This window comes from Helicoverpa armigera, chromosome 25, assembly GCF_030705265.1.
Source record: "Helicoverpa armigera isolate CAAS_96S chromosome 25, ASM3070526v1, whole genome shotgun sequence".
Lineage (NCBI taxonomy): Eukaryota > Metazoa > Arthropoda > Insecta > Lepidoptera > Noctuidae > Helicoverpa > Helicoverpa armigera.
Window position 1 is genome coordinate 3,386,593 of NC_087144.1, and position 12,602 is coordinate 3,399,194.

The following is a 12,602-nucleotide window of genomic DNA, read 5'->3' on the forward strand; positions in this document are numbered from 1 at the left end:
TAAAACAAAAATCTCATATTATAGAAAAGATCGGTCTCTCTGATATAAAAATCTTCACGTTTGCCTCTCGGGCTAAGGGCCGGCCAAGATAAACTGTAGGGCAGTAATAGGTTGTCACCGGAGTAGGCACTTGTTAAGATAACGAGCCATTAACGCCCGGAGTGGCTATTAAGACCAGCGTCAGTTACGGCCCATTGAGACTGATTTCTATTTTGGTGTTATGTTTAAAGGTGATGATATTGTTATGGATATATCCTGATTATGCAAACTAGGACCATCCTCAACGGTCGCAAAGTCCAATCAAGATAGGTATAATGAAATAGCAACGTTGAAACTGTTCTCACTGTTTTTGAAACCTTAATGGTATTCCATTTCCTGAAGCTTTACCTTACAGATCAGTTGACATCGATCGTGACATTTTAAGGGGCTCATGAATACTAAAATATGTGCACCCTAAAGTGTCACGTATCCCATAGCCATCCAACTTGTCACATCTTCTATCCTACACATTTCACTGACTGATCTCAATCTCCTTGCCTCTCTGTAGTCCTAGTACCTATGTAATCGTGTTCGAACAATTTGCGAGATAATCGCCGGTCGACCCTGCCTACGTGATTGGAATAGATTGGGTTACATGACATCTGATGTATTTGACGGACTATTGGAATAGGCTTTTGTCTTCATGAACCCTTAAAATATTAGCTTGAATGTAGATATCAGATATTAGTTTATAAACGGCCAAATAAATAATCCTCACTCTTTGATGTCCACGTCCTCACTTCTAATTGATAAACTCAATTTACTCATGCATCTATTTATTATTCAAGGTATTAATTATTTATTAGATTGTTCATTGTTCCGTGAAATCAATTCAAATGTAGAACTGCACGGTTCCATATTTAAATGGATTTTTATTATGCAGATCGTTCTAGATTCGAAATTCGCGCTTGTCAGGTCAATGAATATATTCAAACTATGCAATATTTAATTTGTTTTTGTTGTAATAGGTAATAAAATATGAATTGTGAAGTTCTATTGTACCCAAAAATATTCACAAATAAGATCATCCTTCACGCGCCCTTAGCAAATATTTCATCGTATCTATTCATAGCGTTCGAGGTACATATTTCAGACGTCGCAATCTCATCAGTCTCTTTGAGCCTAGATCCACGTAACAGATTACCAGCTATTATCCTTCAATGTATTGCCCGGTGGTCCTGCTTCATATAGGTATGACTACTACCCTACTACAAGACAGGTAAACTAGTAGAAGAAAATGCAATTAATTGGTAGACAGGTAAGTATTTACTATAATGAAACGACAAAAATGATTTAGAATGACTTTTGTGTAACAAAGTGGAACCAGCGAAAACTAGGAAATTATTAAATTCCAAATAGTAACTAAAAAAATAAAAGCAATTATTTTAATTAATACCAGGATCTGATACTCTGAAGAAGGTCTTTGCCAACAAAAAAAGTAAGTACCCTTTTCAAATTGGTAGCACTTATTGCGCCTTGACGTTCGTACTGTGCCACTAACCCTGTGCACGCTTAGGTACGTGAGCAGGTAAGTTATCTGGGGGTACGTGCAATTGAATTCCATTTAAATCTGAATCAACTTGTAACTAAAGATGCATTGGAATTAATCCTATAAACTGGGAAATTATTAAATTCCAAATGGCAACTAAAAAAATACCTAATTATTTTTCTTGATACCAGGAGCTCATACTCTGTAGGAGCTCTTTCCTCCAAAAAAACGAAAGTTCCATTTTCAAACTGCTGGCACTTATTGCGCCTTCTGACGTTCGTACTGTGCTACTAACCCTGTAAACGCTTAAGCACGTGGGTTAGGTATCTGGGGGTACGTGCGACCACGCTACGTGCCCGCCCGCTGTCAAAAGCAATCGATCATTACATAGCGCTGAAAACCGTTATTACAGGAACGTGACCACGCTGGATTTTATACCAGTGTTAGTGGCGTGACGTTTTTATTGATTTCAAATTAGAATACCTTTAGAATTGTGGTATGATGCTTTTTTGTTAGACGATTTTGAAGCTTTACACGTAAGTATTCGAAAACTAGCTTCAGCACGCGGTTTGAACTACGTCTTGGAGGATATACTTTTTGCACATAAAGGATAGAATAAAAAGGAGTATGGTATATATTCTATTTTGATTCTATGACTGTCAAGTTTCTTTAAGTCCAGTAGTTTTAGCGTGAAATAGTAACATACTACAAGTAGGATTAAAATGTCATGAACTGGAGATTGATTCTTTTAAACTTTATCTAATATCTCAATTAAGATTTAAAAGTTACAGCGCACTAAATAAACAAAATACATCTAATCAATGGGCTCTTTTTCCAAATTCAAATCTTCATTCATCGTGTTTTAGATGACGTCACAGCACGTGCGAAGTCGTCCACGTTTTTCTTCGCACGTCTACGCACGAACTTTTACAAGCTACATCATACATATTTAATTTCGAGTTACAGAATTTTATGCATTACGTCGAATGTAATTAAGTTCTAAATTGAATGCAAATATTTTTGAGTAAAATTGTGTTCGTCACTGCCCCGGGCCCGAGGGCTTTTAAGAAGCTTTTTGTGTCCCGAAGCTGATATTAATATGGGTAGACAGTTTTCTGCAATCTTCCTTTCTTGGCTAACAGATATTGTTATGTCCAATATTTTATTATTTTAATTTAACCTGCAGAGAGATATAGGTACCTTGCTGCGGGTTGTTCGAAAGAGATACCGCGGCCCTGGTACATAAAAGGCCTATGACGGAACACGACGATTTTAGTCAGTAAGAGTCTGACACTCCCTCACCGCTGCTAACCCACAGCGGGAGGGGTCATTTGATGATTTTACGTCGATAAAAAAAAAAAAAAAAAAGATATAGGTACCTTCTTACATACATAAGTATGTATAAGATATTCCGTGTTATTTGTTTTTTAAATTACTTTTAATAATTATACATATTATGGAATATTTATGAATTTAACTTAAACTCTACGACTAGATTGCTGGGAAGCATTCTGGTTACCGGAAGACGCTGGATGCAGGTCGCCTCCAACAGGTATCTGTGGAGATCTAAGGGGGAGGCCTATGTTCAGCAGTGGAAGTCCTATGGCTGAGATGATGATGATGATGATTCTGGTTACAACAACTTATTTTGGAAATTGATTAGTTCAGCAATGTTTTTAGTTGAAAGTGTATTACTGGTACTAGGTTAGCAGCACAATCAAAGCGGTTGGTTATTAATGTTGGCTACCAATTAATAGAGACACTGGTTATTGAAATCCGATATGCGTAATACGATGTTAGGAAATTGACTTACCTATGGCTTACATAGATGTACATACAACGCTGTATATGCGAGTGTAAATACAGGAGTTTATTACCAAAATACCAGTTATATTGCTTTCTGTGAAATTCAATTTGGATCACTAGGCTATTATGAAAATGTATTATCACACATATCATGAAACCTGCTCTGTAAATCAGTACCTAAGTAGTCAGAAGTGAGTTTATATTTATTTATTTATTTATTAGGTCTACCAACAATGTTATACATCAAAGCATGCAACACCAGTAATTACACTGAAGCATACCATGATATCTGGACATTCGATACATACTAATCATAGGAAAGTATTCTTCAGTGAAAAGTTTTGGTCTTACGTTGAGATTGAAATCAGAACCATATAGGATGGATTTCAATAAACTATCTATTTGTTGAATTGCTTCTTTCTTGAAAGATTTCAATTTGACATTATTTGTATTGGAAAATTCTTTCTCTAGTAATTGAAATCAACAGATATACACCACTTCTTCTTCCCAGCCAAAACACATAGGAAGTCTTTTGTAAATTTGACCTTCAAAAAGTGCAGATTTTCAGACGGGTTATAGCTATCTGCAGGCATCAGTCATTAATAATAGCGCTTGAAGACATATTGATGTGTAGGTACGTAAATTTTATGATATTTACTTACATTATGTAAGTTTGTGTGGAATAAAAAAGCTTAATCAACTATTAATTTTTAACTAAAAATATTATTTAAACAAATCTAATTAACTCAAAACCACAAATTACACTAACCCAATAAAGCCTTTTGAATCCTACAATTATAATGCAAATCCCGGTGTTGGTACAAATCTCAAAAAGATTGGATTTCGTAATGTTTTGTAGGTGATCTGATTACTTAGGCTTTTTGAAACGGGTTTCTGTAGTTGATAGTGTACGTATTTCGTAGGAAAAGGGATTTTGTACCTATTTTGAAAAAGTGTTGTTTTATTTTTAGCGTGTCATGAATGCAAAGCCGATTGTCCATGTCTTTAATAGTGATAACTATTCTTTATATAGCTTTAAAACACATGTGTATATAGCAAGAAATGCATGGCATATGGAAGAAGCAGTAGAAAAGTATATACTAACGCATATGCGTTACATAGTTTTGTGACGTCAGAACAATCTTAGCAAAGAAATATAGTACTTATGATATTCCCAAAGTATAAATCGGACAATACAAAGGAGTCTCATAATAAACGAACAAGGTACAATGATAGTAAAATGCAGTTTCAGTTTTGGTTTTACCAAGATCACAACCTGATGCAGATAAAGTGGGTATGTTACTTATGTAATAAATAAATCATTTCTTAACCAAAATTTTGCAAAAAATACTTTTTTCTATCCTCCCAGAAACTGCATCAAAAAGGGCCATCATAACTCATTATGTAAACGAGTCATTACACAATTTTTTTCAAACTGCATCCTGACTCTTGTAGCCTAGCCAGCTAACGACAGCTCATGACGTCATTATTATGACGCTCCGTCTAATGACGTTCAGAGCTTGGGATGTTCTTGGAGCCTCAGATAAGCACAGTTAAAGCTTCCGTCTAGATCGTTACTTAGCTTATCCGCGAAATCGATGTGGTCCAAAATTTAATGCTGGAAGGTAGCAATTAGGTAGCAACTCTGCGAGAAAAACAAATGTTTTTGTTTTTAAAATCACAACCTGAAGCAGATAAAGTTAGTAACTTAATGGTCCTCATGGGATAAATGGTCCTCACCTAAGTGACTAATGAAAAAGAAAATGAAAAAAATAATTCTCTACTTCTCCCAAAAAACTCACTTTAAAAGGCACATCACGACCCATTATGTAAAACAGTCATTAGAAGATTTTTTTTCCAAACTGCATCCTGGTTCATGTAGCATTATGACGCGCCGACTAATGATGTTCAGAGCTTGGGATGTTCGTGGTTCCTCAGATAAGCACATTTAAAGCTTCCGTCTAGATTCTAGATCGGTACTTAGCTTAACTTTCAAGCATTCCTCCTTGGGAAACTTCCTGAAGATGGTACTTCTGAGGCTTAATAGAATATTCAGATCGCTAATTGTTTTCCTCAAATCACTTAGAGGTATTAATATTTTTCCTTCCTCAATTATTATTGGCCTTTAAAAAGCGATGCATTAGGAATTTTCCGAGGAAAATAACTGAAAGTATATTTTGACCTATCTTTTCTATATTTTGACAAGTGATTGATGACCTTAAAATATTCCTGATTTTGAGAAATTCTACAAGGAATACAAGGTTTCGTCATGTCCACCGTGTTCTGACCGTACTTGCAGCGACTGCGTGAAATCGGTGGATATCACATGCTGCCGAAACTTCGAGATAAAATAAAATTATGTACCTAAATTATGTGCCAAAAATACATACAAACCAGTAGGGCAGCTGCGCCCGTTTTTATGCAGCCGCGACACGTGCAGTCGGCAGTTGCAATCGGCAGCTCGATTTTAAAACATATCTTTAGAATTTAGATAGATAGCTTTAACAGCTACCTACAATATACAATGCCAATTCACACCTAAAAAGAAAGAAGAAAAACAAAAACCGATCGACTGCTCTCAATTTAAAACGAACGAACCTAATAAACTTAACTCAAGAGAGAAGAAATAAAGAATCAAGTTGTAAGACACTCAATCTTCTCGCGATCTCCAGATTACGCGGTTTAATCCCAAGAACCTTTAACAAGTTTAATTGAAAAGATTAAAGTATTATACAGGAGTTTTAGCGCTTCGGATTGCAACTGTGATGCTTGTGTCAAGCATTAAATTCTTGGAGATATTTACACTTTAGCAGCGCTGCATCAGTATTCAAAATAAAGTCTAATACGGAGATAAAATTGATCCATATTATTATAACGCACAATTTTAATGACTGGTTTCTAAGTTTCAATTAGGAACAGGACGATTGGTTGCATATCAGCGCCCGAATCACAACAACTGCAACTGAAAATTTGGATAGCCATACGCTTCATTTTGATATCTTTGCATTTGCAATATACCGCCAAAAATAAAGCGGCATGTTCATAGATGGTGACCAAGATAGCAAAGTTGTAAGTATTTAAATTGAGTCATGGCTTTGACTATAATTTGGAGGAGGCCCTCAATTCTTCGGATTTTTTTTTTTATTTTAGAAGTTGTCTAAAACTGACCATAACGAGAGCCAATTCTCTTCAAACCAGATCAGTACGTAGTCACTCTTACAATCCCTAACATACTTTAACTTAACATGAAGTTTATACGAGACATAAAACCTACGTTAGGTCTTAACTCTTACGTTACGAGGTCTGTAATTAAGTACAGGTATCAGACAGATTGGCAAATAAACTGGATCGTAGTGTTTTAGTACTGGACGTGAAAGAACTTGTGGTTAAGTAAGATCACCTACAACATAAGCGACAGTGTTTCTTTAAACAACTGAGTACTATGAATTTTCATGAAAAGTTTTGAAAGGAACAGTTGTTTTTTCGACTTTTGTTTTAACGACGTCAAAAATCATCAAATGACCCCTCCCGCTGTGGCAGCGACGAGGGAGTGTTAGACTCTTACTGACTAAAAACCGTCGTGTTCCGTCGTGGGCCTTTTATGTACCAGGGCCGCGGTATCTCTTTTGAACAACCCGCAGCCCCGGCATTTTGTTTTTTCGACCTTAGACCTAAGCCTTGAAGACTGTTATATCAACTTTAGCGTATGGATGGGTGACCGTGCTATTTGCGTCTTTCTTCGTGCCTTGGAAAATACTACTGGTTTTGAGTGTGACCTGCGTTTCCACAAAAGCTTATAGTCTGGTAAAACCAGATATTCCCTCCACCTCATATAGTTGCTATTGAAGTTCTAATCTCTAACTGAAGACAGAAAAATTTAAGCAAAAAAAAAACATCGTTCATTTTTAGCTAAGCCCTTCCACTCGTCATTAGCAATCACAACCAAATAAACGAAAACCCTCTAATTTTATTTAACCAGAATGGCCCCCATTTGTATTCATTCTCTAAATAAAAAAGCATCTTATTTTATCGTCTCCACTTATCAGGTGAGCTAGCCAAGATAGCCTTTAAAAAGTAACGTTCCGTGAAACAAATTGTCTATGGGCGGTCCATATAAAACAAAATAAGCACCTCCCTACGAAATGGTTATCGTTGCTACAACACTAACCCGCTGTAATGGCCGACATTTTGGCGGGAAAACGGTACCGCGGCTCATATCCTGCAATGTGAGGGTATTATTATTTAATTTAATTAATGGATGGACGATCTTTGTGCTGCAGAGATATGGTAATGATGATAGATAGTTTATGTAAATAGCTCCTTTCTTTTATGTTGCCCTGGTAGATGAGCCTTTATGTTACAATAATGTTCTTTTAGTAGAATCAAATGGGGAGGTAACTAAATGCTTTCTCAAAATGATTTCTTCTTAAGAAATAATCATGTTTCCCTGTAAATCATTTTTGTCAAATAAAACAGCATAACCATCTATCATTCACCATGCCATCAAACCCTAGTTCTACAACCTATAAGTCAAAAGGGGTCACTACATACCCCAAACTTCTTAAACCAACCTCTTTTAAACCTTTGAACGTTTCATGGTGGCCATAAATCGTTCCGCTGTCCCATTGATCGTTCTGTCCAGTGTTAATCCATCATACGATATGAAAACCCCTTTCCGCGATATCAATGAATGCCATGACGTTTAGAGCCTTATCGATGGCAGTCTGTGGGTATTTTTTTCGTTCTTTTTTTGTCGATAAACGTTTTGTTGTGTGTAGTTGTTGACTGATTTCTTAATAGTTTCCTGTTTATTATACGAATGTACGATGAAATTTGTTGGTAATTATTTTATAATTTTAGTAATATATGGGCATAATTTTATTTTATGGAAGATATATATTACGGTATAACAATTTGAATACGCATTTAAACCAGTCTTTGTAACTGTTAAATCATCGATATACTTGCCCGTTTTGATCTTACGAGACCACCAATCCATGTAGTTTCCAACTGGTACTCAATATAATTAACTTTTATAAGTACTCTTGCTTGAACTGGTAGTTCCTGAGATTAGCTCGTTAAACAAATATACTCTTCAGTTTAAGATATTATTATCAAATCAAATCATCTTTATTATCAGGCATCAAAGGCCCATAGATAAATACCTTAAAGACTAACATACATATTATATTGTACAAAACATTGTTAGTATATGTATAAAAAAACTATATATTATAATATCTAACTATATATATCTAAACTATATATATATATTATAATAGTATTAAGCACACAATAGATCAAAACATCTTTAAATCTCCCGAAACGCACCTAAACATGTCCAAATTGTTTCCAGAAGCTGGTCGTCGGGGGTCCGAACCAACGCAACTGGCGTGGCATCCTCATTGCACTGCTGGTCATAGTGGCAGTCCTAGCGCTGATCGTGACATCAGTAGTGCTACTGACTCCGCCTGATGAGGGACCCAGGGTGAAGGGCCGGCGGTTGAGGATCCAGGACTTATTGACTGAGGAGCTGACGCCGGTGCGGTGGAATGGGACTTGGATTTCTGGTGAGTGAGATTTTAAGGTCTTTGCAGTAGATTGGCTTTTATTTTTGGGAATTTTGGTGAGCTAGGAGTAGCGTATGGAGGAGGTCGCCTTTTAAATCCTAGGATGTTTTTAATGTAGGTGAAGCCCTAAGTACGCAGTGGGAGAGTATGGTTTAGAATTTCTTTCTGTTGTTTATACTAAAACATGTAGGTTGGGTAACTTTTAGTATAGATCGGGTTTATGTGAATTTCTGAGTAGTCAGAATACTCGTTTTGTTACGCATATGAAATCTATGTGAAGATTCCTTACGATGGTAAAATCAAATCTTTATTATTATCTTACCCATTGATATAACTTTTCATACCTTTACCTGTACTGAATGAAATTATTATTTTTTTTGGATTCTTCAAAAGACGAAAACCGGTACCTAGTCAAACCCATATCACAAAACAAAAACAAACTTTTCAGCATTTTTCCAACTTTCGCATCGGATATAATTTTCACGAACCAACAGAGTTTTTCAACGAATTAATTAATGAACGGTTTCACTGATAAATATTTATGCTCACGAAATGAAATGAATAATTTCATATTAACGGATATCAGCATGGAAGGCGGGATCTCGAATAAAATTTAATTAACAACTTTGTATTAATATTCAATTAGTTATAAATCATTTTTGTTGTTTTGTGTCTCTTGAGGCCTGATTCAGCAATGACTAAATAAGGATTCGTAATCATTATGAGTAACTTTAAGCTGTTATTATATTATAGCAACCATTTAATCTGGTTATCATGGTAGTGGGGCTCCCATAGTGAATAATCACTAACTTTTTTACTGTTCGGGTCTCAAAACAAAACTGCTTACTCGCCTTAAAGAAAGTCTGCGCTAAATTCATGCCTTCTTAAACTGAAAAGCCACATAGACCCTTTAAGAACTCAATAATACATTACACCGCTCAAATACTGAACATATTTCACCAACTTTCTTTAAAAGTACCAACTCCACAGTCGCTACCGCAAATCTTTGCAGAAAATACTTAGCGTCAAATCCTCACATCGTATTTTCAAGATGGCGAAAGTATCCAACGTGAGAGCGTCCGACACAGAAGCTCCATACGTTCATAGTGCCCTAGTACCTTCACTAAACTAGTCTAGTGCTAACTTAGATAATTTAACTAACTGGAGACGCCATTCAATGCCAAAAGTATGAATAGCAGCGCTTTTTATATTATTTGTATGTGTGTACAGAAGCCAGCAGGTCAACGTACCCGAATCTGTCAAAATTTACTAATCAAACAATAACCTTCCACTATTGTGGTAAGATTAAAAATCGATTGAAGTAATTTGACAGGTTGAAGTAGGTTGATGTGCTGTAAAAATTATGTCTGTATGCTAGGTATGCTTTAATTTTATGCTTGTGAATCTTATAATTGTCCGTTTATCATAAGCGTGTGTAACGCGATGTGATATTCTATGTTAAGTTGCTTTGTCTCCGTCAGTATGTTGGCAGTTTTTTAACTTAGAAAGGTGTGCTCCTGGGGGTTCCGTTTTGTTCAATGATCAAAGAGTGCCACGAACTACTTAGTACCACGCCACACTTGCAAGTACCGCAGGCAAGTTTTAAGTGGACTTTAGTGTTAGGACGAAGCGAAGGTGAAAATTTTCGTACTTTTTTGTAAGTGTGCTAAAATCGTGAATTCGTGTGGCAGATCTAGTTTTTATATTGCATTGGTATCTAATGTATGTTAAGAGATTAATGTACTTAACCACTTAGATTTAAGATATTTTACAAATAAACTGAAGTGATTTGACTAATTATTTCAGTGATAGATACTCAGCACATTTACCAAGGATGGTTAAAGTAACTTATTGTCCGGGTGCGTAAAGAGGTTCCCACGAGAAGCAAGTTATAAATATATCTTCAAGCCAAAAACATCTATAAACTGGCATTTAAATAAAACTACTTTTACGGATTTTATCGCGGTTATATTATATTATTTAATCCCGACGTTTCGGATCCTTTACAGCATCCATGGTCACGGGCAGACTCCGTAAAAGTAGTTTTATTTAAATGTCTAATATTCGCGTAAGTGTCAGAAATCAATATCTATAAACTGGCTTTTCAAGATCAGCTTAATTCCTTCAATCTGTTCCTCATTGGTCTACCAACGCTTCAATGTCATTTGGCATTATGTATATTACAATAAGGTCTTAAGGCCATGCAAATCACATCAGCAACACAATCTTGCAGACATACTGTGAAATATTGTAAATCCCTTTTCAATTTTCCTGAAACGTCATTTTATTATACGGAAGTATTGGTGTTCAATCCTTCAGCTTTGCATGAAAATAGGAAATTGTCACAATTCTGTTGCTGTGGCTTGATTTGAAATATTGAGAAATATAACGGTTTGTTCTAAATTGTTGGTTTGAAGAACTTTATATAGATAGACTATGATATTGTCTTAATTTATTTACAAATAAATTTATCCAGGTTTTTATGAAAATTAATGCTCAATCCTTCTCCGTGTGAGAGGAGGCCTGTGCCCAGCAGTGAGACGATAAAAAGGCTGTAACAGTTTTATGAAAATATAAGCAAACATTTTATTCTGCACTCTCTCTAAAAAAAAATTATAGAACAGTTAAGTAAGAGATTTAAACTCATCTTAAGAAGTACCTACTACTACTTAAAATCATCCAAACTCCTCTTTATATCAATGTTTAATGACTGAAATTAGAAGTCGATACCAATTTTTCTTTATATTGATTGGGTATTCGAAACATTTCTAGGAACGGTCATAAAGTAATTGATGGAATATATAGGTATAGAATATCGTGTTACCTTGAGTCTGGATTAAGTCTAGACTGCTTGATGGTAGTTAATTCTCTCATTTACCTAGAAACTTCAATATAATTGCATCATTACCAAGAACTCGTTTAATTAGTTTCAATAAATAATCAAGTTTCATGAAAATATCAATGGCATATTAATGGTTATGACACATTTGCAGTATTTATTTGTAGCTTCCGCCAGCTATTGCCATACTGAGGAAACTACTTCCCGCATATGGATAAAATATCCTATGTGTTATACAGGTATATAAACCAAATTATCGTCAAAATCCATTCAGTCGTTTGTGCACAATGAAATGAAATAGTATTAAACATACACATGCTATTACATGCACTCTCAAAACATATGCTATTTATTTATTTATTAACTTATTGGAAAACCAACGGCTATACAAAACAATGTTGTAGACATATATAAAGAAACAGAAAGCCAATTATAGGTTTTCACGGATAATAATGGAATAACACGCTTAAAGCTAGGTAATCAGCTGGTCTATGAGGTATTAAAATTATAGTTACATACTACAAAGTTAAATTTTGAAAAAATCGTGATTTAGTTGCCTACGAACCACAGCACTCTTGGTATTGAATGGGTCAAAAGAGTTTAAAGATTATAAAGATATATGTTTGTTTACATACGTACATTATTTACCAATTAAATAATTTACCCATTCGCACATAGATTCCACTGGTTAACCACTAGACCGTGATCAATTGCATACCGCGGGTTCGCCCATCGAATTCCAGTGTAGCGAGAGCCGTGCGGTCACTGGTCAATGATTACCTCTATGCTCAATCATTTAAAGCCAATAAATATATGTATGTTTTTGTATATCTTCTTTACTATATGTTGTCCTAGTACT

At 35.4% G+C, this 12,602-nt stretch overlaps 1 protein-coding gene across 1 annotated transcript in view; it reads left to right on the forward strand.

Annotated features, from left to right (window-relative positions):
- The window catches only part of LOC110381758 (inactive dipeptidyl peptidase 10), a 171,296-nt gene that overhangs the window by 73,027 nt on the left and 85,667 nt on the right, over nucleotides 1-12,602 (forward strand). Inside the window, exon 3 of the mRNA XM_064041442.1 lies at nucleotides 8,691-8,904. Coding sequence (XP_063897512.1) covers nucleotides 8,691-8,904 — 214 coding nt within the window. The remainder of the gene's footprint in view (nucleotides 1-8,690; nucleotides 8,905-12,602) is intronic.